Genomic DNA, 27,137 nt, shown 5'->3' on the forward strand with positions numbered 1-27,137 from the left:
GGATGATGGGCATGCATGCGCTCTCATGCCTGGTCTTCAAATGCTAACTGTTATGCTCCTAAAGTGGAGGTCTGATCTGTTCCTCTGCATCACTTGTGCTGCTTTCAGAAACCTCTGTGACAGGACAGGCTTTGTCTTGTTCAATTCTCAACAGGACCTTGGTCACACTCTATTCGATCTCCTTAAATTTCAGATACATGATATAGGTTTGTTTAGAGCCCATCAAATATTTAACTTGCCATTTAGGTGAACAGCATGATTAAATACAAGCCCGGGTTTTTTAAACCTTAATTTTTGGCAGAATTCTGTATCGGTATATTGCACATACACATGTTTATATATGCCCCTGACCATAAGCTGTAAATACATGCTGACTCCCCTCAATACCAGAGAGAGCCTGCAGTGAGATGTGATTAATAGTCTTTCATGGGGGAATTAGACTCCAAGGCAAGCTTCTGAATTCCCTTTGTACCAGACTAGATGAATATAAAGTTATATATATATTTTACACTTAGGCTTTCACGGGTTGGGGGAGGATAAAAAAGAAAAACTGGCTTGCAGCAACTGTTTCCAATCTGAGTTCATTCAGCAAAGTGAATTTGCAAAGTCCGGAAAGATCTGCACAACAGGTGTGCGACGGAACCCTCAGACTGTGCAGCTATCAATCCAAAGCGGTGCCTTAGTTTGAGGATTAGAGTGGCTCTCAATATTGAAGTCTGTAAGCCTCGTGGGAGATGACAGTTCCTGAGGATAAAAAGCAGAATTTTACAGGTGAGTTGAACAACAAAAGTGACACTTAGTTGATAATAATTTGTAACCATTAAAATCATTTTATGAAAATATGTTGAAAAAAAGAAAAAGAGGGCTCAGAGGGTAAGGCACTTGCTACTGAGTCCAATGATGTGAGTTCAACCCCCAGAACCCACATGGTGAATAGAGAAAACCAACTCCTCTGACACTCACCTCTTTGCTTGTGGCATGCATGAGCCCCACCCCCAAACAAACAAGTGGTAATTAAACATTTAAAAAAGAAAATATATCAGTATTAGTAAGTTTGCTTCTGGATTTTGTTCTATGGACATGGTTCCTATTGATTTCTTTTCAAGGACCGCATTCATACCCTAATTCCTCATAATGAAAAGATGGATAAAACCTTAAAGTTAGATTCGCACATACATACACATACACACACCACAGACATATAACTTCATATAGCATTTTCATATAATCTTATTAACTGAATATTTTATTATAATGGAAGAGCAGTCTTGTTTCATCAGTCAATTTCTAAATACTTAGTTCTATTTTAAAAATTCTGACTTTATAATAAATTGATAAATAACTGTAGAGAACTCTGGCTAATTCACTGAAACACACCCTTAAGATGCAGTTAGTTATCAGATAAAGTATTATGAACATGTCAAGGCTTTTATATGTGTCACTAACTTGTCTTCACACAAATGGATGGTTTATGAATTTTAACATACCCGCAATGAGTATGAATATTTGTCTCACTGTCTTTGCCAACATTAGATGCTATATAATTAGTAAAGCCTAGCTGATTTAGTAGACAAAACCTGATAATTACATTATATTAACTTACACTTGATTTTACAGCAAAATGATATTCTTATTTATTATCTTTTGCTCATCTTTAACTGTTGTGGTTTTCTTTGCTTAATGGTTTACAAGAAAGAATTCAATTAAAGATGTTAATTTTGTATGCTGCATATTTTGCAAATGGTTTTGGTTTGAATGAATTATGTGGAATCAGTGAGTCTTTGTGTAAAGATTATGAAAATAATTTATTTATAAAAATTGCAACAAAATAAAAAGTTCATGTTTTTAAGTTGTTTTCGAGATTTTACTTTTATTTTAGGCACATGAGTATGTGTTTTTCCTGCAGGTATGTCTGTGCCCTGTGTGCATACAGTGCAAATAGAGGCTAGATCTCCTGGAAATGGAGTAAGAGTTGCTTATTAGCCACGATATGATTCCTGGGAACCAAATTTGGGTCCTCTGGATAGGAAGCCACTGCTCTTAATTACTGAACCCCCCTCTCCATCCCTAGTGTTTGTTAATTCTAAGGTACGAATATGGGGTATTCATTTTGTCCTTATTTTTTCTTTAATAAAAAAAACCTCTTCAAACTAAAATAAAGAAAAATATATATAAATCTATAATTTTGTATATATATTATTCAACTATTCTATGAATAGATATTTAGGTTGAGATCAGTTTGTATATTTTGCAAATATCACTGTAGTCACTCTCTAAATATACCTTAAAGTCTTCACAGCTCTATGTGCCCTGGAATTTACTATGTATACCAGAGATAAAACTCAGAGATACGCCTGCCTCAGCCTTCTGAGTGCTTGGATTAAAGATGTACACCGCTATACCCAGCTTCTTGACAAGTTTTCAAATATTTCTCTCATTGTTCCCTCAAACTATCTTTAATTATACTGAGAACATGACTTTGTTGTTCCTGTAAAACAAATTGCCTAACTAATTTGGGTAGTGTTCCCTAGAAAAGGTGTCCTTAATGGCAATAATGCTTCCCTGGGAAGTAGAAAAAATGTATTTCATGGATGAATATCCATTTGAAATATTTATGAAAGGTTAGAACGGAGAATTGCATGGTCATATAAGTTTGAGAAATATCTTACTCCACTTGGGGGGGTTCACAATATCCCCTAGCCTATTAAAAATTCTAACATCTACTGCTACAAGGGCAAGGTTCCATGACTTGAATAGGAGATGACAAGAAGTGATATGATAGTCAAATAAATTCAGAGGGTGACTACAACTGCTGCCTAGTGAGTCACAAACTTGTTAGCATATTGAAAGTCCCAAGAATTTCTACACTAAGTATGCTTACATGTTACCCTCTATTGACACGTTTTTATAAAAAAAAAATCACTAGCATTTCAGACTATGTTATATATGTGTAAAATAGAGACAAAGCATCCTAGATAATGGAAATATACATGTTATAAGCTCTCTTATCATAATTTCAAACATTTCATCAAAGCTTAAGTAAGAAAACAGACTTAACTGTTCTGCACTCTAACCTTTTGTTATAAGTGAAACTGCATAGCCAAGAGCCCATCAGGCCTTTAAATGCAGCATCATAAGGGACATGTATGACCAGAAGTCATACAGCCCTGGGTTGCAATCTTAGGTTCGATGTTTGACAGCTGTATAACCTTAGTTAAATGGTTTTGCTGTATTTTAGTTTTCTCATAAGAAAATATGAAGTATAACAGTCACCTTGCAGAGCTGACGGAAGTACTTAGCAAACTAGCTCACATATACAAAGTCTTGTATGGTACTTGTATCAGTCCAAAGCAGAGGGAAATGACTGAAGACAGGAGAACCCACAGATTGAGAGGCTTCTGAGTAACTGTTAGCATTTTCATGGGGAAAGAAGTGATGTGTTAGTAGTTCAGAGCTTTGAATGCCATGATATTTCTATAACTAAAATTCTCCTTCTAATATGGAATCACACTGGTCTTATTTACTTGTAAGTGTTGCAAAGAGAAGGCTTTCCAACAGGTCAAGGAGAATCCTGTGCAAAAAGCTGCCTGCCACTGATAACAAATTAGTAGCATGTTAGGAGTGTTGGGGTATAGGGAGGCTGCTCTTTGCCGTTAGTAGGTAACAACAGATTATTGGCAGACATAATGGAGTCAGGCAAAAAGAACTTCTTTGTAATCTGTATCATTTCAGGGACCTGGAATGCACTGTGACAAGGTTTATAATTCACAGTATGAAAGTAAATAACCTGCACGAGATATTTGGCTGTTTTTGGATCCCCTGGGGTCTTTTAGCACAAGTGAAGTACATGTGAGTTTGTCAGGAATAAAGGCATCTTTCTCAGTACATTGCACAGGGAAATTATGCATAGAGCTTCTCCTTCTGTGTGCAATGAGAGTGAAGAATTTAACACTTTGCTCACCACAATGAGAACATTCTCCTTTTCTAGTTCGGCTCTCAAGACTGCTTCTTAGTCCAGGAGGCATTGAATGTGCCTCTTTAACACTCACCTGTTGGAGACACAGAAAATGCGAAGCCTGCTACGTTTCTGACTCCACAGCAAGTGACGACAAGCCTTCTGGATAATCTATAAGATTGAAAAGTACAGGTGAGTGCTATGCACTCAGTGTGTCCCTCGGAGGTTTGTGATGTTGGTCTCCTGTGTGGTAGCATGTTGTGGAAGAAACTTTCAGAAATGGGGTCTAGTAGAACGTACTTCAGTCAATGGGAGTTCTAGCCTCAGAAGGCAACACTGTAGTACTTATTTGAGAAGAATTCTTGTAGCCTTTTCTGCAGTCATTTCTCTTTCTCATGATGCACCAAGCTGTAATAGAGGTGTGTATGTGTGTGTGTGTGTGTGTATGTGTGTGTGTGTATCTGTGTGTCTCTCTGTGTATATGTGTGTGCATCTGTGTATGTCTCACTCTCTGAGTGTGTGTGTGTGTCTGTATCTGTGTGTGTCTCTTTGTGTGTCTGTGCTGAGATAGTGTCACTATGTCATTTCAATCTTCCAGCCATCACAATTGTAAGGCATACAAACTACTTCATAAAGTACATAACCTCTGATAGCTTTTCATTTTAACAGAAAATGGACCATAACGGTAATCAAATGTCCCTCTGTCTGTCTTATATGGGTGGATATTTGGTCAGTAACATTTTGACTTTCTGTTCAACTCCTGGAGGTGGTCACTATCCATAGAACTCCAAAGACTTGTGCTCTACAGGAAACCTTGATACACAGAGGCATTTATGTGCCAAGAGCAATAGGCCTGCTGTATTACAAACTAGGATTATTTTATTTATCAGCATAATGTGATCCATAATACTGGCTGGTATTTGACTTAAACAGCTGTGGTAACAGCCCAACACCATCTGTCTTTAATGGAATGCTTTGGGTCTTGTTATCCACAAAATTACCCTATCTCGTTGTTATTCCAGTGGACATAATTAAGACAGCTATTATAGTATTTTAGGTGTTGGTGTGTTTCTGAAAAGGAATGAGGTGTCTAGAAAATAAGAGGTTTTAGGATTAATAAGAAACATCATTTATGGTACAAATGTTATGTTTCTGACCTCTAGCTTTTTGGAAGTGGAAAATAACATTCTGATTACCTTGGTTGTCCAAAACAGATAAGCACTTTTTCTCACTCCCAGCATAATAATGAGTTGGCATTTGAGATACAAATGTCCATACAGTGATCATCCCCTACATCTAGTAAATTTGGTTTTATGAAATCAATGTACCATTCAAAGTGCTCCCAAAAGTGTGAGGACTTTGAAGTCTGAGACTAACTTGCCAGGGTGCCAGGGTGGCCTGCCTTTGCCATGGCAGGCTGGCAAATCATGCTACTGAATAATTAGGGCTTCAGGTCTGATTTCAGCAAGATTCTATCTTCTCTAGAATCCCAGTTTCTCCTACCTCTCTCCATTAATCTCTCAATCTCTCTCTGTCTCTCTCTGTGCCTCTGTCTCTGTCTCTGTCTGTCTGTCTTTTTCTCTGTCTGTCTGTCTGTCTCTGTGTCTCCCCCTCCATGAAAGCCTTTGCTGTGAGTTTGCAAGTCTCCTGAATCAAGTCCCCATGTGTGTCCTGATTTAACGGTGAGTACTGCCATGCCTAGCCATGCCTCAGAGTAGTGCGTTAAGTCAGAACTGCAATCAGATAGAGCAGCCCAACCTTCAGTGAGGGCTAGAGGAGAGCTCATTTGTAAAATGAGGGGAAAAATAGGTAGCAAGTGCTCAAACACAAGTCACGAACATTCCGAGACAGCAATCAAGAGCAGCAATGGCAATTTTTCAGTACAATAAACGTCCTGGCCTTCTTGCTCCAGAGAAGTAATGCTAACAGACTCTTTCAATGTTCATTACTAGCTGGCAGCTGGCTGTCTTGATACATTTTTAGGTGTGTTTGGCACTAAAATCTTTGAGAAGTTGATCTTTAGGATTTTGCTAAGTGGACTTCTTTTACTTTTTCTGATTTGGCCCCACACCCCCACCAAACAATGATTTAAATTAAAACTATGCTCTTGTGAGCACTGGTGCTTCAGATGAAAAACCTGATTTTCAATTTCCTTCATGGATTCCTTCCCAGGGTGAGATTAAGTTAAGACTGCATAGGTGAGGAATGAATTGAAAAACGGAGGAAACATCAAAGAACTGTGTTCTTCGTAATAGAAGACAAAGAACAGGTTTTCAGGGTCAATCTGATACCTCCTACAGTCTGTATCACGTCACTTTCTCCATGGTGTTGCTCTTGCTGCTTGTGCAGTAGTGGTTTCCCTGTTATCCTGTCAAAAGCATGTCACTCCAGTCTTACTGTATGCTGGCTCGGCTCTGGATCTCTTATGCTATCTAACATCTATCTCCCCCTTTCTTTTAAAATCTAAGTTAGCACATGAATTCTTGATAATCGATGAAGCAAGCAACTGTGTGTGTGTGTGTGTGTGTGTGTGTGAGAGAGAGAGAGAGAGAGTGTGAGAGTGTGTGTGAGAGAGAGTGTGTGTGAGAGAGAGTGTGAGAGAGTGTGTGTGTGTGTGTGTGTGTGTGAGAGAGAGAGTGTGTGTATGAGTGTGTGTGAGTGAGAGTGTATGAGAGAGAGAGTGTGTGTGTGTGAGAGAGTGTGTGTGTTTGTGTGTGTGTGTGTGTGAGAGAGAGAGAGAGAGAGAGAGAGAGAGACAGAGAGAGACTAGAGAGACAGAGAGAGAGACAGAGTGTTTAGCCACTGGTTCTCAGAAACTAGAGTAAGGAAAAGAGTGCAATGTGGAGATTCCAAGAACTTGAGTCATGATTGTTTTAAGACACATTCTCACTTCATGTCACTTCACCCTTTCCCTCTAGCCTCAAGCTTCTCATCTGTAAAATAGAGGTAGGCACTCAGTATTGTTGGGTAGTGCCCCCTGCACTTTGTTTTTTGATATTCTAATCTTGGCTGTCTACTTTCTCTTTCACAATTTCCATGTCCACACAGATGCACTTCAATGCACTTTAGTTCCTTGGTTTAGTTTTATTCTTTCTCTAGTGTACATTTGTTGAACTGCCATATCTAACACGAATGACTCTCATATCTCAGTAGTTCAGGGGTTTTCTACCTGTGGGTCCTGACCCTTGGTATCGTATATTGGATATCCTGAATACCAGACATTTACATTGCAATTCATAACAGTGGCAAAATTACAGTTGTGAAGTAGCAATGAAAATACATTTTATGGTTGGGGGTCACCACAACATGTGGAACTGTATTAAAGGATCACAGCAATAGGATGGTTGAGAACTACTGCTCTAATTAGTGAACTATTCCTAGCTATAGAAAAGGTTTTAGCCTTGATCCCTTTTCTCCATTTTTATAGTTATTGCCTGCCACGAAGCTATTATGACATATATCCAGCTTTCTGTTACTCTTCCCATTTCTTATTCCAAAATTTTAATTCATTCTGTATACCAGCGCTTCAATGATCTTTCTAAAATTTATCTTTAATTACGTCAATATTGAGGGAACGCTCTCTTAATATTGTAAGTTTACCACAGCCTTTAGTACATAATAGCATTCTTTCAAAAAGAGAGACAATCTATTTGGCAAAAAGCATCAGGTTGGGTTATTCAGTTTAACCTTTGACTCCTCAAGATCGGCTGGGTGCAGAGCTGAAGATAGCTAGCCTGAGACTGAGGTGCAGCTAGAGGGGCTTTTCCACAAGTCACATTCTAACCAGGGAATTGTTTCCCAGGCCAGAACTTTACTCATGTTTCTTCTTTTTATTTCTGGCAAATGAGACACAGGAATGGAAAAGTATTTTCTTTTAATTGGTGCCCTAAAATATATAAACTGCAAAGGAGTTGGAGAAAAGGAGAGGTACTGAGTGGTACAGTAATTAGACTTTGGGCCTAACCCTCAAGAGACTGGAGGCCCCAGGAAGTTTAGAGGTCTGGTGGGGTGGGGTGGGGACATCCTTGTGGAGACGGTGGGGGGAGTTGAGGGGATTCGGGGAGGACTGTGGAACAGTCGGAGGGGTGAACCTGGAGGGGAATAAAATCTGGAGTGTAAAAATAAATAAATAAATAAATACATACATACATACATACATACATACATACATACATACATACATACATAAAGGAGAAAATCCATAAAAAAAGAGTTTGGGTTTGGAGCCATGGTCCATTGTTCTGCTGTGTGACACTGAGTTTATCTGAACTTCACTTTCACTTTCTTCTATAAAATAGGGTTAATGAATATTTACAAATCACAGAATTAATTATGATTATTAAATATGACAGTCTATAAATCACCTGGCATGTGACAGGCAAGTTCTCATCTAGTATTCCATTGCCAAAACTCTTTACTGGAATTGAGCTGTTTTCTTTTTGCCCCTGTTAGACAGTTTGAATTCTATTTACATCACGAAGCCTTATCTGATCAGGTAAACCATAGGAAATCACCCTTATCTTTAATTTTTATAACACAAATTTTATTGCTCTGCTCATTTAGTCAATAACATATGGCTCATTAATCATGTGTGTGTGTGTGTGTGTGTGTGTGTGTGTGAGAGAGAGAGAGAGAGAGAGAGAGAGAGAGAGAGAGAGAGAAAGAGGGAAGGAAGGAGGGAGAGAGTGTGTGTGTATTTGAGACAGGGTTTTATCATGTAGTCCTGAATAGTCCCAAACTTACAATCTTCCTGTCTCAGCTTTCAGAGTACTGGCATTATAAGCATTCCTCACCATGCTGAGAAAAAAACATTGTATTGTAATACCTGTAATTTTAAGAAGCTTTTGAAAAGTGTCTTATCTTCTAAATAAATGGAAGGAATATTAGTTTCTCCTTCATTTTCCTTTTTTTTGGTAGTATTTCTGGTCAACTATACAGACATCCTACCCTAGAATCACAATGCTTCTTGCATGTAAAGTAAGAAAAGAAAAATAGTCTGTTGGAAAATATCTACTTATCTAAACATCCCAAATGTCTATATAATAAGGATATGACTCTATAAAGACTAGTTTCCAAAGTGTTAATCTTAGGCTATTTTTCTTTTTTAAAATGATTTCAACTTTAAATCTCATCTCCTATGTTGATGTTTAAAGATCTACAGGCATGACCATATAGGTTCTGTTAGTGATGAAGTAATGTTTTCCTCAAGCGAGAGTCAATGGCTGTCTCTGCTTGGAAGACGATTGAACAGAATTTCACCAGAGAGGCATCTTCCAAGGAACACAGCTCTTGATTGAAAGGCCTCTTGTCTCCAAACTAGAGCTCTTGTATACAGGATGTGCTTGGAGCGTTTGAGTTCTGATGAAGAGAAGGGCTCTCACCGGTCCTCTTAGGAAGGTCCAGGGTTTAGAGCAATCTTTGCTACATGATGACAGTATAGTTTCTTAGGAGTATCATTTCATCGTTTTCTGAAGAAAACAGTTTCCTCACATAACTCCCCTGATCAAAAACTTTCAGTAGTTCCTGACCACTAATGGAATAAAGATTTTGGTCTTTAGTCTAAGGGCTTATCCAATTAGATGCCAATTTACCTGCTGATCCAATCTAACCTTCTATTAATTTTGTCAAGAATACTCTGCACTGTGCTTTGTTTGGAAAATTTTCATGAATAAATTTTACCTCAGTCAAACATTGCAAGACCCTTGAGTTCAAAGACTCTAGTATGTAATGACATTATGAATCTACTGTGCCAACTTCAGGACACTCTCAATACATGCTAGTTTATTTTCTTCTGTTATTCTTTCCAACAGGTGACTTTTTATAGCAGTAGAAACTGAAAAAATTAAAAACAAATCAGAAACATGCTCAACCTTGGGCAATACTGATGGATATCACATCAAGAAAGTGTGTGCAAGTAAAGGAGTAACAAATTAGATAGATTCAAGGCCATTTGGGACTTTGTTGACTTGTTCCAGAGAGCCTATATGTAAAACATTTCATATACTGGGGACAAAAATCAATAATTTTTCTGGATAACTTCAACAACTGGAAGGCAGAAAATTGATTCATCCAAGTATTATCATTAACACCAGAAAATTATATATGAAAATTCAAGCAAATTTTTGTTTCATATTATAGACTTTTTTACTTGATAAAAATATCCCTGAGGACATAACACAATTAAAAGTTATCAAATGAAATTAGAGTTTCATTTCTAGCATTGTTAGTTGGAGTTAAAAGCAGTTTTGGGTATTTAAGGAAAAGTTGGCTCTTTTACTGCTGAATTCTTTGGAAATGTTTTTCTTATCACAGTTATAACACTGATTAGAGTGTTCAGAAGAAGCCATATAGAATTACCATGTCCCTTGACCCAGGGTCTCTACTGTATTCTCGAACTCTACAATGGAAGAGCTGTATGAGAAGTCCTTTTTGAACTGAAGTTACCTTATTTCCTAGGAAATAAAGGAACTAAGCTTAATGGATACAAACCACATAATTACAAATAGCAAATAATAACATCAAAATCAATACTGAGTTCAGGACTGAATGAATAACCACCAACTGAATTCTTTGAAATTTGCTTTTGAAGACTTAAATTTGAGGATCTAGGTAAAGGACTCAATTGAAAGGCCAATTATTACTCTTTGAGCATTAGCATAAAAATCAGGAACCTGGAAGTCCTATAAACCCTAGGACAACTTGAAGCTTATGTCTAGGACCTGAAGAAATGTCACAGATTCAGGCTACTCAAAACTTAGGTGATTTGCTTCCTATGACCCTGGCAAATACACATACCTATGATAGAAACCTTAGAGGTGGAGGTTAAGGAAGATTGGCTGACCAATCATGATATACACTATACAGTTGAGTTTAGGTTTCTCTGTGAGAGCACCCCATCCTGGGCATCATGGGTCACTTGAAGTTGCTTATTTGCATCAGGGTAAAAAAAAACCTTTTTGTAAGATCTTCAGAGTAAATTTTCCTAAGAGGTAGGTTGAATTCTGATTTCTCTCAAAATATTTCTAAGAACATCTCTAGCACAGCTAATAGCTTTAGCCAATCACAGATGCTGAAACAAGAGTTATTTCCAGGTGATATTAGCCAGATGGTAGAGGAAAAGATCTTGGTTTTCTTTTCTACCACAAAGATCAAAAGTTTGGAATCCATCCATGCATTAAAATAGCTTGGAAAGAACTCATGAGTCCAATTAAAAAAGGTGTAGCCATACAGTGGAAGAATCAACCCAAGGGAAAGACGACAGTTTAATTTTGCCAGTATCTCCTCATTCTCTAAAGTGTCAGAGCTCAACATAGAGATAGAATAAACTTAACTGAGGAAATAAAAGACACATATTCTAAAATGTATAGAACAATGACATAAGAAATTGAAGAGGACACAAATAAATGGAAATACATCTTGTGTCTACAGATTGCAAGAATCAACATGGTCAACATGTCTGTGTGACTAAAATTAACTTACATATCCAACACAATCAGGATCAAAATTTCAGTAGAAATTTTTTTAAAAAATAAAAAATTATAAAGAACCAAAAAAGATGGTAAATAGCCCAAAGCATCCTGACAAAGATAAACAAAGTTGACAGCACCATACAAGTGCACCTTAAATTGTATAACAAACCTATGATAATAAGAGACAGAATAGAATTAGCATAAATGCAGACACATAGAACAATGGAACAAAAGAAAGAGCCCGGAAAGAAATCTAAGCATGTACTATCAATGATTTTAAACAAGGGTGTCATCAATTTGTCTTGAATTATAAACTACCACAAAACTAGTGCAGAAATGTCTTTAAAATTGTTTTTAATATAATACCAGAAACAAACAAGCAAACAAACAAACAATAAATAAATAAATACATAAATGGGAGTTTAGCAAACTAAAAAGCCCTTTCAAAGAAGAGTAACAACAAAATGAAAAAGCAACCTGAAGAACAGGAGAGAATATGTGTCTGACAAGTATTCAATAAGTAAATCGTATTAAGGAATTCAGACTAGTGGCAAAATCCAACAAAGAACTGAATTTAAAATGATTAAACTATACAAATAAGTATTTTTCCAAAGATAACATGGCAATGGCTACCGAATCTGTGAAGAAATGGTAAAACCTTTAATGGTCAAGGACATGAAAACCAAAAGCACCATGAGATGCCACCTCACATGTTAGGAAGGCTGTGGACACCTCAGTGGTAGAATGCTTCCTTAGCATGCTCATGGCCCTAGATTTCATCTCCAGACCCACAAAAATGTCAAAAGTAAAAACTATTGGTAAGAATGTATTCACCTTTGGACATTGTTACTGGGAATGCAAACTACCATAACTGAAAATTCAACATGGAACTACCGGTAACCATCTGACCCAGGTATCATTCTTCTGGGACATATTCACTGCCATGCTTTTGCAGCATTATTCACAATGGCCAAGAATAAGACTGACCAACGTGTCTGTGGATAGACATATAAATAAAGAAATCCCACCCCCTCTTTGTCTGTCTCTCTCACACAACACACACACACACAGACATACACACACATACACACACCAGATTATTATTCATCTTTAAGACAGAGTGACTTCTGTTTACAACACAATGAACTAAAGTGAATGACATTAAGGCAGACATATAAAAAAAAAACACTGCATGATCACTCGGATACAGAGACATTTTGAAAAGGAGTCAAATGCAGGCTAAAAGAATAGAAGAGGCAGCAGAAGGTGAGATGGAATAAAGAGTTATAGGCCAAAGTATACAGATGGGCCATTATAGAGAAATCTGGATTTTGAAAGGGTAGCCTGGGGACTACTAAGGTATGCGGAGCAACAGTGTTTTGAGGCAATGTATGTTATAATCACCACTTCACTGCATGTTTGTATGTAAAAACATCCTGTTGTATACTTCACATTTCACAGTAAAAGTAAATCAGTGATTTGTTCTCTTGTGCTAGTTCGAATAGTTCAAATCTTTAATGTCTCCTAAAGGCTCACATGCTAAAAGGCTTAGTCCATAGGGTGGCACTATCTGGAGGTGTCAGAATCGTATAGACCTGAGGCCTATTAGGAAATTTTAGCTTACTGTTAGGGCATAGCTTTGAGAGAGTATGTGAGTTCCAGTCCCATACTCTTTATTTTGTTTCAAGGCTATGAAGGGAGTGATTTTCTCAATGACCATCATCATTATTGATGTCCTTGTAAAAGCGGTCTAAACAATAGGACCAACTGATCATGGAGTAGAGCTTTCAATAAACCTGTTCTCTTTAGAAGCGGATTATCTCAGGTATTTTCTTACAGCGGCAGAAAACTAACACATTTCATAGGTGGAGACAACCATTGCTCTGCTGATGAAGTCTTTGTCAACACCTCTGTTAAGTTCACTAGCTACAGAATATCGACTGTAACTCCCTTCCCTGAATTTCTATGGATGCTGCATCTCCAATAAACATTCGTGATCAAAGTGTTCAGCTACTCATTTGTAAAAGGCTATTGTTAGAAAATGGCACAGGCTTTGTTACCCACTGAAATAAAAAAAATAAAAACTGAACAAAGAACATCCAGCAAGGCACCAGAGCTATAAAGATAAAACATATTAAGAAATCACTTCTATCAGAAAATAATAAGAGGCTAGACTTACTTCCCCTGAGAAAGCCACAAAAATTTTTAAATATCATTTTTGCAGGCAGGTAGATGTCAGCTTACAGTAGTTTGCATTTCAGCATCGCCTTGACAGTCTTGCCCACTTTATTATTCATGACAGTTACAAAAGGCAGGGCTGTAGAAGCCATCCATCTAATGTGGAGGAAATGGTTCCATTTGGAATAGATTAATATAAAAATTTTTATTGGCATCTCTAATTTTTTAATGTAAGCTATTGGCAATTTTTAATGAGAAAAAGCAATAATGTAACAGACATTTCTGGATCACTTCCTCAAAAAGCTAAAATGCTAAAATCCAAGTCTCTCAAAAATCTTTTTAAAAGATGCCTGCCTAATCTCCACAGAAAATTACACAGATGCGCATACTCATTTGTGCATCTTCTGTGTATTTGTGCATTAATTAAATACTTTATTTTAAAAAGCCTCTCCAGAGAAACCTCTTTAAATGCTTTGATTTTATAAATGTGTTTTTTTTAACCTCAGAGTTCCCTGTATTAAATTAGGGAGGGATTTCAAAGAAAAAGCCCGGCTTTGGCATCACAGTTGTACTCACCAAGTTGCTGTTGCCACATTTGATCATTTTATATGCACTTAGAGTATTTCCCATTATGCTATTAATAAATACATAATGTATAGTAAGTATTATATTATTAGAAATTAATCCTGACATGATTTCTAAAGGAAACTGAAATAGATTACTTATAACACCTTTCTTGGGAATGTAATTGTGAAAAGAGCATGAATTCAAAGTTTGGTGGGAAGCGATAGGAGGGCGGACAGGGCAGTTATGGAACTGGGGGTGCGCATGCTCAAAATACACTGTATGCAATTATTAAAGAATTTGCTAGGGAGTGCTGGTGTATGCCTTAAATCCTAGCATTCTGGAGGCAGAGGCAGACAGATATCTGTGAGTTTGATGCCAGCCTGGTCTTCAGAGTGAGTTCCAGGACAGCCAGAGTTACACAGAGAAACCCTGTCTTTAAAAACAAAACAAAACAGCAAAGGGGGAAAGGAAATAATAAAGGAATTAATGAAAACATTGTTAGAAAAAAATCCATGAGTAGTTTGTATATGACCACATACATACATGCATATGACATGCATACCTGAGGGTGATGCCATCAATGGAACCAACAGTGCAGTTAGAGAATCCGGGTTAGAATGAAAGCACTATTCTATAAGAAAGCCGTTAGAGACAACAATGGGCTAAAATCTCATCTATGTCAGATGGCACAGTGGTCTGGAAAAAGCTAAACGACACTTGTGGTCCATGACGTATTTTATGACTTTGGAAGCAGCTGACTGCTTCAGATAAGAAGATGGAAGTAAATGACAACACTGTAGCACATATGTACGCATTCAAATGACAGCCATGCCACCATCCAGCAAGAATCTCACGATTTAGAATCAGGATACCTTCATTTGATTCCAAGCACTGCTTGATACATGTTATGTGATATTGGATGAGTTAGTTAATATCTCCAATTTTCACTTCCATGAACTATAAAAATGAGTGTCTACATAATTACTAAAGTCAAAGAATGGAGAACATAAACATTTTATAAAATATGAAATTATGTAAAAATACCTATGACTGGATTTCTTTGAAAAAGACCATAATTCAAGGGTACTGTCCTGGGTGGGAGAGATCTCAGTGGGTAAAATCAATTGCTGTGCAAACCTGGCAATCTGGGTTTAATCCCTAGAACTCATGTAAAGGCAGACAGAGAACCAGATGCACAAAGTCATTTTCTGACTTCCACACAAGCACTATGGCAAACATACCTCCATCCACATGCTTATATAGAAAAGTTTACTAACTCAGCCCTCTCTCCATCCCCTCCAAGGTAATTTTCATGTGATGTGGTACTATGTCAATCCTTAAGTTGTTTTGCTTGACAACATAAGGTTCACATATGAACTTTTTTTAAATTGTGGAATTATTTCAAGCAACATTGAAGTTAGGCGTGTCTTTCATTTCTGTTGGGGTCAATGCCAATATAAGAATTCCCATCATCTGAGATTGCTGAAAGTTAATGTCTGTTCAGAAAGACAAATGGCAGGAGGATGGCACATCAGAACAGTCACTTTCTAACAGTCTGCAGAGGGAGTAAAAGGTATTCTTTTTGTCTTAGAGATTTTTTGAGTGGGCAAGAATTATCTTTTGTAATCATAAGCTTTCTTGTTTTGTCTCTAAACTGTGCTTTCTTTTAAGCATAGTGCTTTCAGGTAGAGCCAGGCCTGGACAATGTAACTGTGTGAATATTTGAAAGCTTAGTTCCTTCATCTCCTAAAGACTTCCATGTCCTCATTCAGCTTCATTTACCCCAGGTCGTGAATAACACGCCATGATGACTGTTAAAATTTCCTACTTAAAAACTGCTGCCAGCTACTGCTTTATGTCAATAATTTTTAAAATTTATTCTCTGATGGCTGGTATCAGCAAAATTTGCAAGGGTGGAAGACAGAGCAGTGGGCAGAGCAATAGGTAGAGACAAAGAATACAGCGAGACACGAGTGTCTCAAGATGACCCAATGATGTGATGGAAGAGGGTGGGAGGGCAAACTTCTCTGTTTAACCTATTCCTTTGTCCTTACAGGCATGCTCGAGTTTGCCTCCCACATACCTTTTATTTTGTGGTATATTTAAGACATTCTAAAACTACATAACATTTTAAAGAAAACCGAACCAATATTAATGAAGGAGGGTAGAGAAAGATGAACCATGCCTACTGATGGAAATAAAGCTTTGTATTCAAGCGTTCAAGTAAAACACTGACTGCTATCTGGGAAGACTGTTTACTCACACGCAGAATACGTTTATTATGTTTCCTGATTTATCTGTACAGTTTAAGTCATAGTCTAAGGAAGCTGGCAGGGAACTGTTTAAGCTACTATGGTTCTTTTTTTGTATGTGTATATAATGTGCATTCATGTGTGTATACATGTATGCACTATGATATTACATGTGTGTAGACATATGTCTGTGTTAGCACATATACATTCAGAACAGAGATTGCTGTTTGGTGACTTTCTTAATCATTCTCTACTATATATATTGATGAAGGATCTCTCACTGAACCTGGTCCTCATTGTTGCTGCCAATCTTTCTAGCCAGCTTGTTCCAGAGAGCTCCTGTCTCTGCTTCCTGCATTGGGATTATAAGTGGTCCGCAAACCAGCCCACCTGGCTTTTACTGGATCTGGGAACCTTGAATTTCCTTTCTCATACTTGGATTGCAAGCATTTTATCTGCTGAGCTTTGTCTTCGGACCCACCAGTTGGCCTTACTCGTTAACTTCATGGAATTTAGGATCAACTTCTGGCTATGTCTGGGAAAGTATTTCCAGAGTTGATGTACCGCAGAAGGAAGACTTGCTCTCAGAGTGGACGTCACCTTCTGAAGGGTGGTCCAGATGCGGAGATGTCTAGCAGTTTTACCTGGCTATACTCTGTTCCTTCTGAGCGAGTACATCTATCATAGCTCCTCCCACCGTCCACTGACATCAGCCTCTCGCTCTTTCAGTTTTCCCATGTGGATTCTGTACTGAAGGTTCTGAAGGAATCTTCAGGCACCTAGGACCAGACTGGAACTTACGAGACTTTCAGCTTCGTGGACTGAGCAGATACAGGGTTACCCTGTACCTCCACCATACTTAGGGCCATTGCTAGACAACCTAGGTCCTATCATAAAAGCCATTCTAGTAAATCCCTTTCACAATCTGTAATGTACGGTACTTTATTGGTTCTATTTTTCTAGTGAGCCCTGTCTAACAAAGCTACCTCTGCCACCGACATTTGTTAAACAAATCTGGCCATATTTTCCACCCCCACCCAGGGGGGCACTTATGTAGCTGTTATGCTTATCAAATCTCTTTGGATTTTTTTACTCACTGCATGACAGACTCAGTACTACATTAGTTTCATTAACATGGATCATGTAGTACTAAGTCTGTCACGCAGAGAGAAAAAGGCTTTCTTCTGAGCCTACTTACCTCGACTGTCATCCTCGTTGTCTTCCCAGGGTTCCTCATTTGCCAGCAGCGGGTTTTGGGACTCATTCATAGACCTCATAGGGAAGGAGTGTCCATCACCAGGGCTGGTGGAAAAGAGAGGTAGTGAGTTTGCAACTGACACAAACTTTCACTTTTGATTCAAATTTGCTTATACACAGAAGGAGGGATTGAGGGAAGGGAAAGAAGGAGAGAGTGGGGGAAGGGGGGGGAAGGAAGAAGGAGGGACAGAGAAAAAAGGGAGAGAGAGAGAGAGAGAGAGAGAGAGAGAGAGAGAGAGAGAGAGAGCACACTATGCTGTGTGTGGATGTGTATGGGTGCATATGTGGAGGACAATTTAAAGGAATTAGTTCTCTCCTTTCCGAACCATGTGGATCCTGGGGATTGAATGTATGGTGTTGGGTTTGGGGGTAAGTTCCTTAATACCAATGAACCATCTCACCAGATCTGGCAGGATCTTCTTTTCTGGTTCAGGCTGCCCTGGAACTTGTAATCTGTCTTAGTATCCTGAGTAATGGTATATAGTACGTGTCATCATGTTCATCTATACAAACTTCTGAGATAGTGATAATCTTCTTAGAAATGAGATACGATCATGGCTTTGGGGTTGTGTTGTTTTGAGGATTCTCTAGTCAAGTGCTCTACTACTGAGCTATATCCCACAAGACTTGAGGATTCTTAGTTCTCTTGTGTAAAGCCATGGTCAAATAGGCTCGTAGTATCATCCAAGTTATCATCTACTTGCTGCTAAATTGCTCTCAATTTCCACGTCTTGTTTGTCTGTATGAGTGTGACTGTTTTTGTTTGTAAGACATTCTTTAACTTGCTTTCCACAATGCCTAATATAACAATATGCAATGCAGTTTCATAAATATCATTTAACTATGATAGTCCCAATAATATTCCATTATCATTCCCACTGTTTTGATCCTTAATTTTCAAGGGAGATGAGAAGACTCACAATCACTAAATATAATGAGGAAAAAGCTGCTGTGAAAGGTGAGAGAATGTTCCTGTACCCTGTATTTGACTTGTAATCTGGGAAAAAGAAATGGCAAGGTATCTTGCAGTGTAGTCTAGGGACAATTTATCTACATGTTAGTCTACTCTGTGGATCTCTAATGATAATCTAAACCACGCACCTACTTAATTTCTGGGCATTTACAGATAGGAGCTGTGGCAGAAATCATGGTGGCTCTAGCCAGATATGGTTACAGTTTCAGGAATTGAGTCTATATAGCTGAGTATGTTCTAAGTTTAACTCTGAATGACTTTTGAATTGCTTATTTGATACCATATGTACTTTTTCTCCTGTGTTTGAATGTTGTCAATAAAAATGTTTATGGATTTTATTTATACTGCTCTACAGGAAGTGTCAGAATACTGATTACAGAAGTAAATCAGCTTTGGTTTTTGTTTTTGTTTTTCTATGCTAGCGTGATGAAGTAATGGAGTTTGACTATGTGATCAGAATGTATGGAGATAATTCTTGCTAACAGTTATTAGTAGATATTATCCATTGATAAATTTTGTTTTAGTATTTATAGCTAGAAGTGTTCACACTCATACAAACAAGACATGGAAATTCAGAGCAATTTAGCAGCAAGTAGATAATAACTTGGATGATACTACAAGCCTATTTGACCATGGCTTTACACAAGAGAACTAAGAATCCTCAAGTCTTGTGGGATATAGCTTAGTAGTACAGCACTTGACTAGAGACTCCTCAAAACAACACAACCTTACACAAATAACCCTGTAATACATTAACCAGTATGGGGGAAGTATTGCTGCAGCAAAGGAGGGAGGTCAGGGGGAGGGTCAGGGGAGGGAGGGAGGAGGAGGAAACTGAACCTTCCCTATTAGCTGACTCCAGCAAAGTTTTTTCAACAAAAGAACATGACTACATTGCTATTTGAGCAGTAAACCTAAAGCGTGCAAAAAGCCTGAGACATGCCCTGCTCTAGAGCTCTTGTAGTTTGTGATGATTTCACCTGGCTCATTAAGTCACTCAGAGGATATAGCCCAGTTCTACAAAAAAGTTGGGTTGTGTGTGTGTGTGTGTGTGTGTGTGTGTGTGTGTGTGTGTGTGTGTGTGTGTGTGTGTTTGAGACAGTGTCTCACTATGTAGCCCTGTCTGTCCTGGAACTGATGATGATAATAGTGATAAGCTTTAAAAATATTCATCACACGCAATCTAAGTGTACAATAATATGGGAATGGATAAATAGAATATTACATAACCAAACACAATGGTTACAAAAATTATGTCACAAGAGGAAATTCTTACTATTTTTAAGGGAGAATGTAAAACCCCAAATAGTATATAGCAATTATAGAAAGAGAATACACAGAGGGATGGATATATATGGATATAAATGCTAAAAATAATACCTTGCCCAATACTCTTAAAATTTTTTTCTTTTTTTCCTTTTTCACACTGGGAGTTAACTCCTAATGTCATAGAGGTAAGATTTAAAACCAAGAACAAATGAGATTGATTTAGAGACTGAAAGTTATTCTTAGGACTACAATTACAGTCAAACTGAATAAAAATTAAGCCAGGTCTGACGGCACACGCCTTTAATCCCATTCGTCCGGAGGCGGAGTCAGAGGCAGGCATGTCTCTGAGACTGAGCGATGGGAGTGGACTCAGCCTTAAATAGACAGCTGTACCAAGCTTCAGTGACTATCACAGAAGAAGCAGAAAGAAGGTAAATGCCACGGGTACAGAAATGGACAACAGAGAGATATGTTACGGACTTGACGTAGCCATTTCACCAATTAACTCACTGAAGATATGGCTATCCATCTGCACAAGACTTGCGCTAGATTAGGCCCATCAGCACTTCATTAGAAGTAGGGGATGAACTCAGGAAGCCCTATGCCTCACTGAGGGACTACTACTGGTAACCAAGCGGTCATTGGGGAAGGAGTATTCTTTTTTTCCATGGTGCAAGCACTGAAAAGTTGTCCTTGCTCAGTAAAGAGCCTCTACCCATGCACATGCAAGCAACACTGATTTAAGTGAGAAACACACACACACACACACACACACACACACACACACACACACACTCAAAGATATAAAACTAGAAGACTTGTTGAGAAGAAGGTTTCAGCAGGAGAGAAGAGGGGATGAGAAAGAGAATTGGAGTGTGAAAATTACCAAAATTCATTATCAATATGTGAAACTGTCAAACAAAAACATCTAAAAATAAATCTGTTGCTTTAATGCATTGCTCAGCATTGGCTGCTTTCAGTGGTAATAATTACCTACCTGGACCCAATAGGTATTAACCAGAACTTCTTATTATCGCCAAACACCTGCTTAATATTCTTGATGAAGCCAAGATTGAACCCATTTTTCTCTGGTCCACTTGTAAATACTGGTGTGCAGAAGGCCTCTAAGATAGTCCAGGAGAGTTGAAAAAAAAGAGGAAGAAATAAAGGCAATATATTTCATCACCGTGATGATTTTACATCTTGCAAAAAATATGACCTGGATTTATGATCTTTTTTCTGTTTTAGCATAGGTCCATGTTCTTAATTATTGCTAAACTTCTTAGTAAAACTCAGTTTAATCATTTAATAAAATGTAAAAATTTTATTGAAAATAAGACATTTGTATTCTTAGGTTTTAAAAAAGCCAGTGTAAATACACAACAATAATAGAGCATTAGTGAGGGGCATGTCTTTGGACGGCTGGACTTAAGGAGTCCAGGAACACATTTAACTGCACTTTATTTGAATCAAACTGGTGACAACAGCCAAATGGTCTCCATCTGTAGATCTGGGACCAAAGTAATGACACATAAAGAGATGGTAATGACATTGATTTGGTTTTGAAACATTTCAGAAATGAAGATGTTCACAATGAAACCTGCAATGTAAAAAAAAAATAACCTAGTTTTACTCCAGACAAAATGTCAATGGGTGAACTGTAATCACCTCAAAGACTATGAGGAATTGGGCCACATTAGTGCACATTATTTTTAGACACACATTTATCCCATTAAGCAAACACTTTCACTGTTGGGCTCTGGCTGCATCTCACCATTTCCCATTTGTCCTTTGTTTTCAGACCCTGTTATCATGAAGCTTTTAGTACTTTTCTACTTTTGTAGCTATCTCTCAACCGAATGTGCTAATTTACTACCCTAAGTACTAAGTGCTACACATATATTTGACTTAGAAAAATGGGTACAAAGACGTTCCTAGCAAATGAATTCTCAAAGTGCAGTGGCTTTTACACTAAATTCCTTTCCAATCTAATCCATCCTAGTTAAACATTTAACACTCAAACACTTTCTTCTTATTCCTTGTGTGCTGACTTGTAGAGCATGTTAAGTGTTCACTATATATGAAGCGATTATTGCACTAGCATCCTTTCATTCTACACATAATAACAAGCCCAGAGTACTAATTGACGGCAAAATCCTCATTTAGTGAACTGACTCTGCAGATTTAACATATGTATCTCATTTGCATAGTCCTTTTAGACACTTCTCTAACTGTAAATATTAGTTTGGTGCTTTATATAAATAAGTCGCATTTCTATTATTATCGTGTGTGTGTGTGTGTGTGTGTGTGTGTGTTAACCTGGGTGTGCATGCCACTGTGTGAGTGTGGAGGACAGAGGAAAACTTGTGGAAATCATTTCTCTCTACCGTGTGGCTTCTGGAAACTGCACTTAGGTATCAGGCTCTTGGCAAGTGCCTGCGGAGAAATCTTGATGGCCCAGAATTTTGCATCCATTCTTGTCACTCATTTGTATTATTGTAAGAACTCAGCTTTGAACTGTGTGCCCTCAGTTAGGTTACCTGTCTTTATTTAGTGTCATCTCTTCCTCCCGACATTCATTTCTTTGTGAGAATACTGGTTAGAAGTCAGACTTCTGAATTTGAGGATGTATTTCCCAATGTGTACTATAGAGAATTATGACCATTTTGGGTTCTACATGAATTCGACTCATGAATATTCTGAGGACTCTGTAAGCTTTGTTCACTATTGTCCAGTTTGGCAAAATGTATTTCCATCTGTCTCAGTTTGGAGGCAAAGGGCTGTCGCTAAGCTAAAATACTTTGAGATTTTATCTCCTTAGGGAGCAACCCATAGAGCACAGTGATATACATTAATATGAATTTTCAAATCTTACCTAAGGTAGTTTTGTTTCTGCTGACAAGCCAACAATGGTAACCAAAGAGAATCACAAGGCTGACAAAAAACATGCAGGCCACAAAGAGAAGAAAGAGGACATGGAACTTAGAGCGCACACTGGGCAATTCCCCCTAGAAGAGAAACAATAAACAAAGAAAAGAGAACATTAGAGTGCAAATGCATGGCTCTTTTTCCTATATAGATTAGTAGTTTTCACACGGAAAACTCCAGCCCGAATTGTACACACAGATTTTATAAACTTAAATTTTATTCCATGTATTTATTTATTTTGTATATATGCATGTGTATGTGTATACATGCATGCCAAAGTGTGCATGTATGGAGGCAGAAGACAAGTTGCAGGAGTCAGTTCTCATCCTCTTCTACGTGAGTACAAGGAACTGAACTCAGGTTACAGGCTTGGTGGCAAGTGCTTTAGACTGCTAAACTCCTTGCAGGCCTTGACTACTATTTATCTCTATCTATCTATCTATCTATCTATCTATCTATCTATCTATCTATCTATCTATCTATCTATCTATCTATCTTTACAAAATTGTTGATCATCAAACTTTATTATAAATATGTCCTTAACTTACAAAGTTTGCATTGGATTCTTGTTTAAGTGACATATTTAGTATACCAATTAGAAAAGAATAATGTGAAGAAGGTATGCTGGAGTCATAAATGGTGTGACACTCATAATCCAGTTTGCTGGAGAATTATGAACCACTGGCTAGCAGATAATAAGGTCACTACTGCTCATCCAATTGTCTTAAGGTGACTATAAAGATTTATTTTTTAAAATAAAACATAATGTGATAAAGCCCTACTTTAAAATATTTTGCTGTATGAGAAGTGTGTGTGTGTGTGTGTTTGTGTGTGTATATGTTGTCTTCATGTGTGCTTGTGTACCCCATGCTTAACTGATGCCCACAGATGCCAGAAAAATGTATTAGATACTCTTGAACTGGAGTTGTTGATGGCTATGAGAAGCCATGGGGAACTAGGTCCTGCTAAGTCCTCTGCAAGTGCAGTCAGTGCTCAGAACTACTGAGCCGTCTCTCTAGTATTCTTTATACATCATGTTTCCTTGGTGTGTGTTGAAAATGCAAGAGTTATGGATATAAGAAGCTAAAACACAGAAATTTAAAATGTCCTACCTGAGCTGTGACTGATTTAAAGCTGTTGACAATTTGTGTGTGTGTGTGTGTGTGTGTGTGTGTGTGTGTGTGGTGTGTGTGTGTGTGTGTGTGTGTGTGTGTGTGTGTGTGTTTCCAGAGGAAGTAAAATGTACTGGTATACTGCATCCTGTGGAGCAGCTGTTTGGACAGTAAAAATCAAGCAGGATTTTAAAGGTAATTGTAAAAGTAGGAAGCTAAAGATTGTTATAGTTAACTGGGATATCTAATTTCCCATGTGGCAACAGCTTTTGATATATAATTCTAGAGCGGAATGAATGTTCTAAAGTTCTATAGCATGCATAGCATGTAACATTTTGTCTCCAGAAAAGAACCATGGAAAGCATTTTGAATTTCAGAATGAACAGCTGGAGGAATGACGCTGCCTTATTTCCTCCTTTCCTTTAATGACCATTGTTTTGGCATGATGAATTGGCTTGAGATATTTCCAGATGCCCCCCAGTGATAAAGTTAAAGTGATTCTTAAGTGAAGTGGAACTTAATTTCCGCACGATCCTATTGTAGTCCAGTTACAGAAGGTTGGTGCCTGGCAACACTTGCTAAGTTCAAACACTATACATTTCTTTCTTTCCTCAGATGCTATTTTTATTCATTTTACATAAAGAATGCTGGACCTCTTCCAGGTCGGATATGTTTGCAGTATGAAGATAAGGAGAAGCAAGCACAGATACTCTCAACTGAGGGGGGTCTGGGTGAGACCTGCATAGGACAGAGCAGTCCAGGAAATAGCTGCCTTAAGGACTTCAACTTTGAAGAACCTTTATCTGAAACCCTCCCTCTTGAGATATTCCCTCCATAAAATCTTGACCTCAACACCCAGGTTAGGTTGGCTTGGTTTGAGGTTGGTTTGATTCATGTTTTATTTTTCCTTTAGTTTTGTTTGTTTTTGTCATTGTTCTTAGGTAAAATTCCAAGTGCTATTTTGTAGTGCTTCTTGGCTTCACTGGGATTTTGATCTCATGATTTCTACCTTTTGGAAAAAAGCTCACATTGATTTTATTTTTTTTAATAGTAAAATGGGCACTAGGAAATAGCTAAGTTAGGCTGTTTGGAAAGTTTGCTCACATCTTGTATAGATGTGCTCCATCTCTTTCAGAATTTGTCTGTCTGGTGTAGACTATCTGCTGTGCTGTACTTTTTGATAGGGTGCACAGTATTAACTGTTCTATGCAAACAGGTCCTATGTTCAAAACTGTATTTTGAGGAGACGACCAAGTTAAATCATGAAGATCCATGATCACCAGAGATAGTTCAGAGGAATATTTGTAAAATAGTAATTACTATGTTTCTAAAATAATAGTTCATAGCCTTTGTGAAGACGTTCAATGACCAGTGTGGTAGGTGTGCATTATTAATTTTTCAGAAAGCAAAGATTAATCTCTCCATTAAGAGAAGAATTTGTTTAATTTAATACTGGGAGGAAAGAAATGGTGTGATGGCTTTCCGAATCTATTCTTCTAAAAGTGATAAAGTCTTTGTATAGGAAATCGTCACAGGCATAGTAATGTAACCATAGAGCTTCTGGGCATAGTTCAAGTTCTCCCTTCAAAATTCACAAGCCAGGTGATCTTCCACATGTTACTTAACTGCTGGGAGCTTCAGCTTTGTCATCTTTGAATGTGACAAATAGTTTTTATTTTGGCTACTTCACGAGGTTGTGGTGAGGATCAGAGGAAATGCTTGAAGAACCATAAAGTACCATATAATAGAAGTTGTTGTTCTTGGGAGCACAGCTTTTCTCTTTGATGTGGCTTTAAAAATATATGGCAGTGTTTATTTTTTATTTTAAAAAGAGGCTCAACTTAAACTCAGAAAGCCATCCATCCTTAGTATATAATATGGTTCTAAGGTCAGAGTGACGGCAAAGAACCGTTTCACCAAATTGTCAATGCCCTTTTCAGTGGAAGGACAAACTAGGACAGGTTTCATGGCATCTGAGATGACAGTGATAAGCTAGATTATTGTGGAGGAAAAATAATGATGGGCTAGGAAAAGGCCATGCTGACCATGGATTTGCTGGTACTTCTGGAACATTTCTTGTGATGAATTCACACTCAGTAATCATCTTTTAAGAGTGAAGGAAAGTATACAGTACCTGGCTTACATTTTGGTGTTTGAGTATTGGCTGGCTAGGGGAGCTAAAGGCAAACTATTTGAAATACCAAGTTGTTTACTTTGTGCCAGAGGTAAAGAGCCATTCAATAGTAGCCCACTGTGTTCAGGACTCAGAAAGATATGTAAAAAAAATCAAGGCTCACACTTCCCTGCTGATTGGCTACAGCCGATTTTCTTCATATTTATAGTAATAGCTCATCATGCAGATGGAATGCCAAATAGGTCATGGAAACCTGAGCGATGGGAAATAGATCTTGTGTTGTGGAAATGGGCCAAAGAAAAGATATCAAGATGTGTAGCTTCGTGAAAAGTTTGAAGAATGTTTGAAGAAAATATCTGTGAAAAACCTCATCATTTCTGTTTGTAATTTGAATTAGGAATTTTGATATGCACTACATAGCTCCTGATTCATGTAGCTATTAAATATCTGAACCGATTAAGCAAGTTGAATAGAAAGTGTAATCTATACTACTAGGAATAAAAGCACTGATTCATAATTTAAATATTCTTAGCTATTTAGCCTCTCAGTGTCTTGTCTTTTCTTTTCTCCAATTCATTATAATTTATATTCTGACCATGTGATTTATGTTATTTCGCTGCTGGTTTACTGGTCCAGCTAAGATGTGATCTCCCTGTTATATAAGCCCTTGTAAAATTTCTAAAGTAATAACCAGAAGCTCTATTCACATTCATGCTTTCCTATGCATACATTTGGATAACTCTCATTTTGGATACCTTATTAACTGTATTTTAGTGTAGGAAAAGGGATTTCTTTGAGAGTCTAACTGGATGAATGTGACAAACAACATATTTAATTATATTTTACCAGGTATTATACACATATGCAAATGGAATTACCTTGATGTTTTAAAAATAGATGGGCTATGGCTGATATCTCCAAGTAGAAGAAACATGAAAGTAATTTTTATTTTTCATCTTTTTTTAGATTTCATTGGATCTTGGTAATGAGACAGTGAAACAAGCAATAGAGGCAGTGTTAGCTCCCCTTCTCTCAATTCTCAA

At 37.7% G+C, this 27,137-nt stretch overlaps 1 protein-coding gene and 1 long non-coding RNA gene across 2 annotated transcripts in view; both read right to left on the bottom strand.

Annotated features, from left to right (window-relative positions):
* Positions 1 to 487: 487 nt before the first annotated feature.
* Positions 488 to 2,114, bottom strand: LOC116888556. The gene is made up of 2 exons (XR_004386321.1): positions 964 to 2,114; positions 488 to 744 (listed from the first exon to the last, which is right to left on the bottom strand). It is a non-coding gene; the product is annotated as an uncharacterized LOC116888556 (long non-coding RNA).
* A 7,582-nt stretch (positions 2,115 to 9,696) lies between these two features.
* The window catches only part of Zdhhc15 (zinc finger DHHC-type palmitoyltransferase 15), a 95,332-nt gene continuing 77,891 nt past the window's right edge, over positions 9,697 to 27,137 (bottom strand). Inside the window, exons 8-11 of the mRNA XM_032889412.1 lie at positions 22,796 to 22,928; positions 20,918 to 21,044; positions 17,620 to 17,723; positions 9,697 to 9,788 (exon numbers count right to left, since the gene is read on the bottom strand). Of these exons, the coding sequence (XP_032745303.1) occupies positions 9,697 to 9,788; positions 17,620 to 17,723; positions 20,918 to 21,044; positions 22,796 to 22,928 (456 nt within the window). The remainder of the gene's footprint in view (positions 9,789 to 17,619; positions 17,724 to 20,917; positions 21,045 to 22,795; positions 22,929 to 27,137) is intronic.

Source organism: Rattus rattus, chromosome X (assembly GCF_011064425.1).
Source record: "Rattus rattus isolate New Zealand chromosome X, Rrattus_CSIRO_v1, whole genome shotgun sequence".
In the NCBI taxonomy this organism is placed as follows: Eukaryota; Metazoa; Chordata; class Mammalia; order Rodentia; family Muridae; genus Rattus; species Rattus rattus.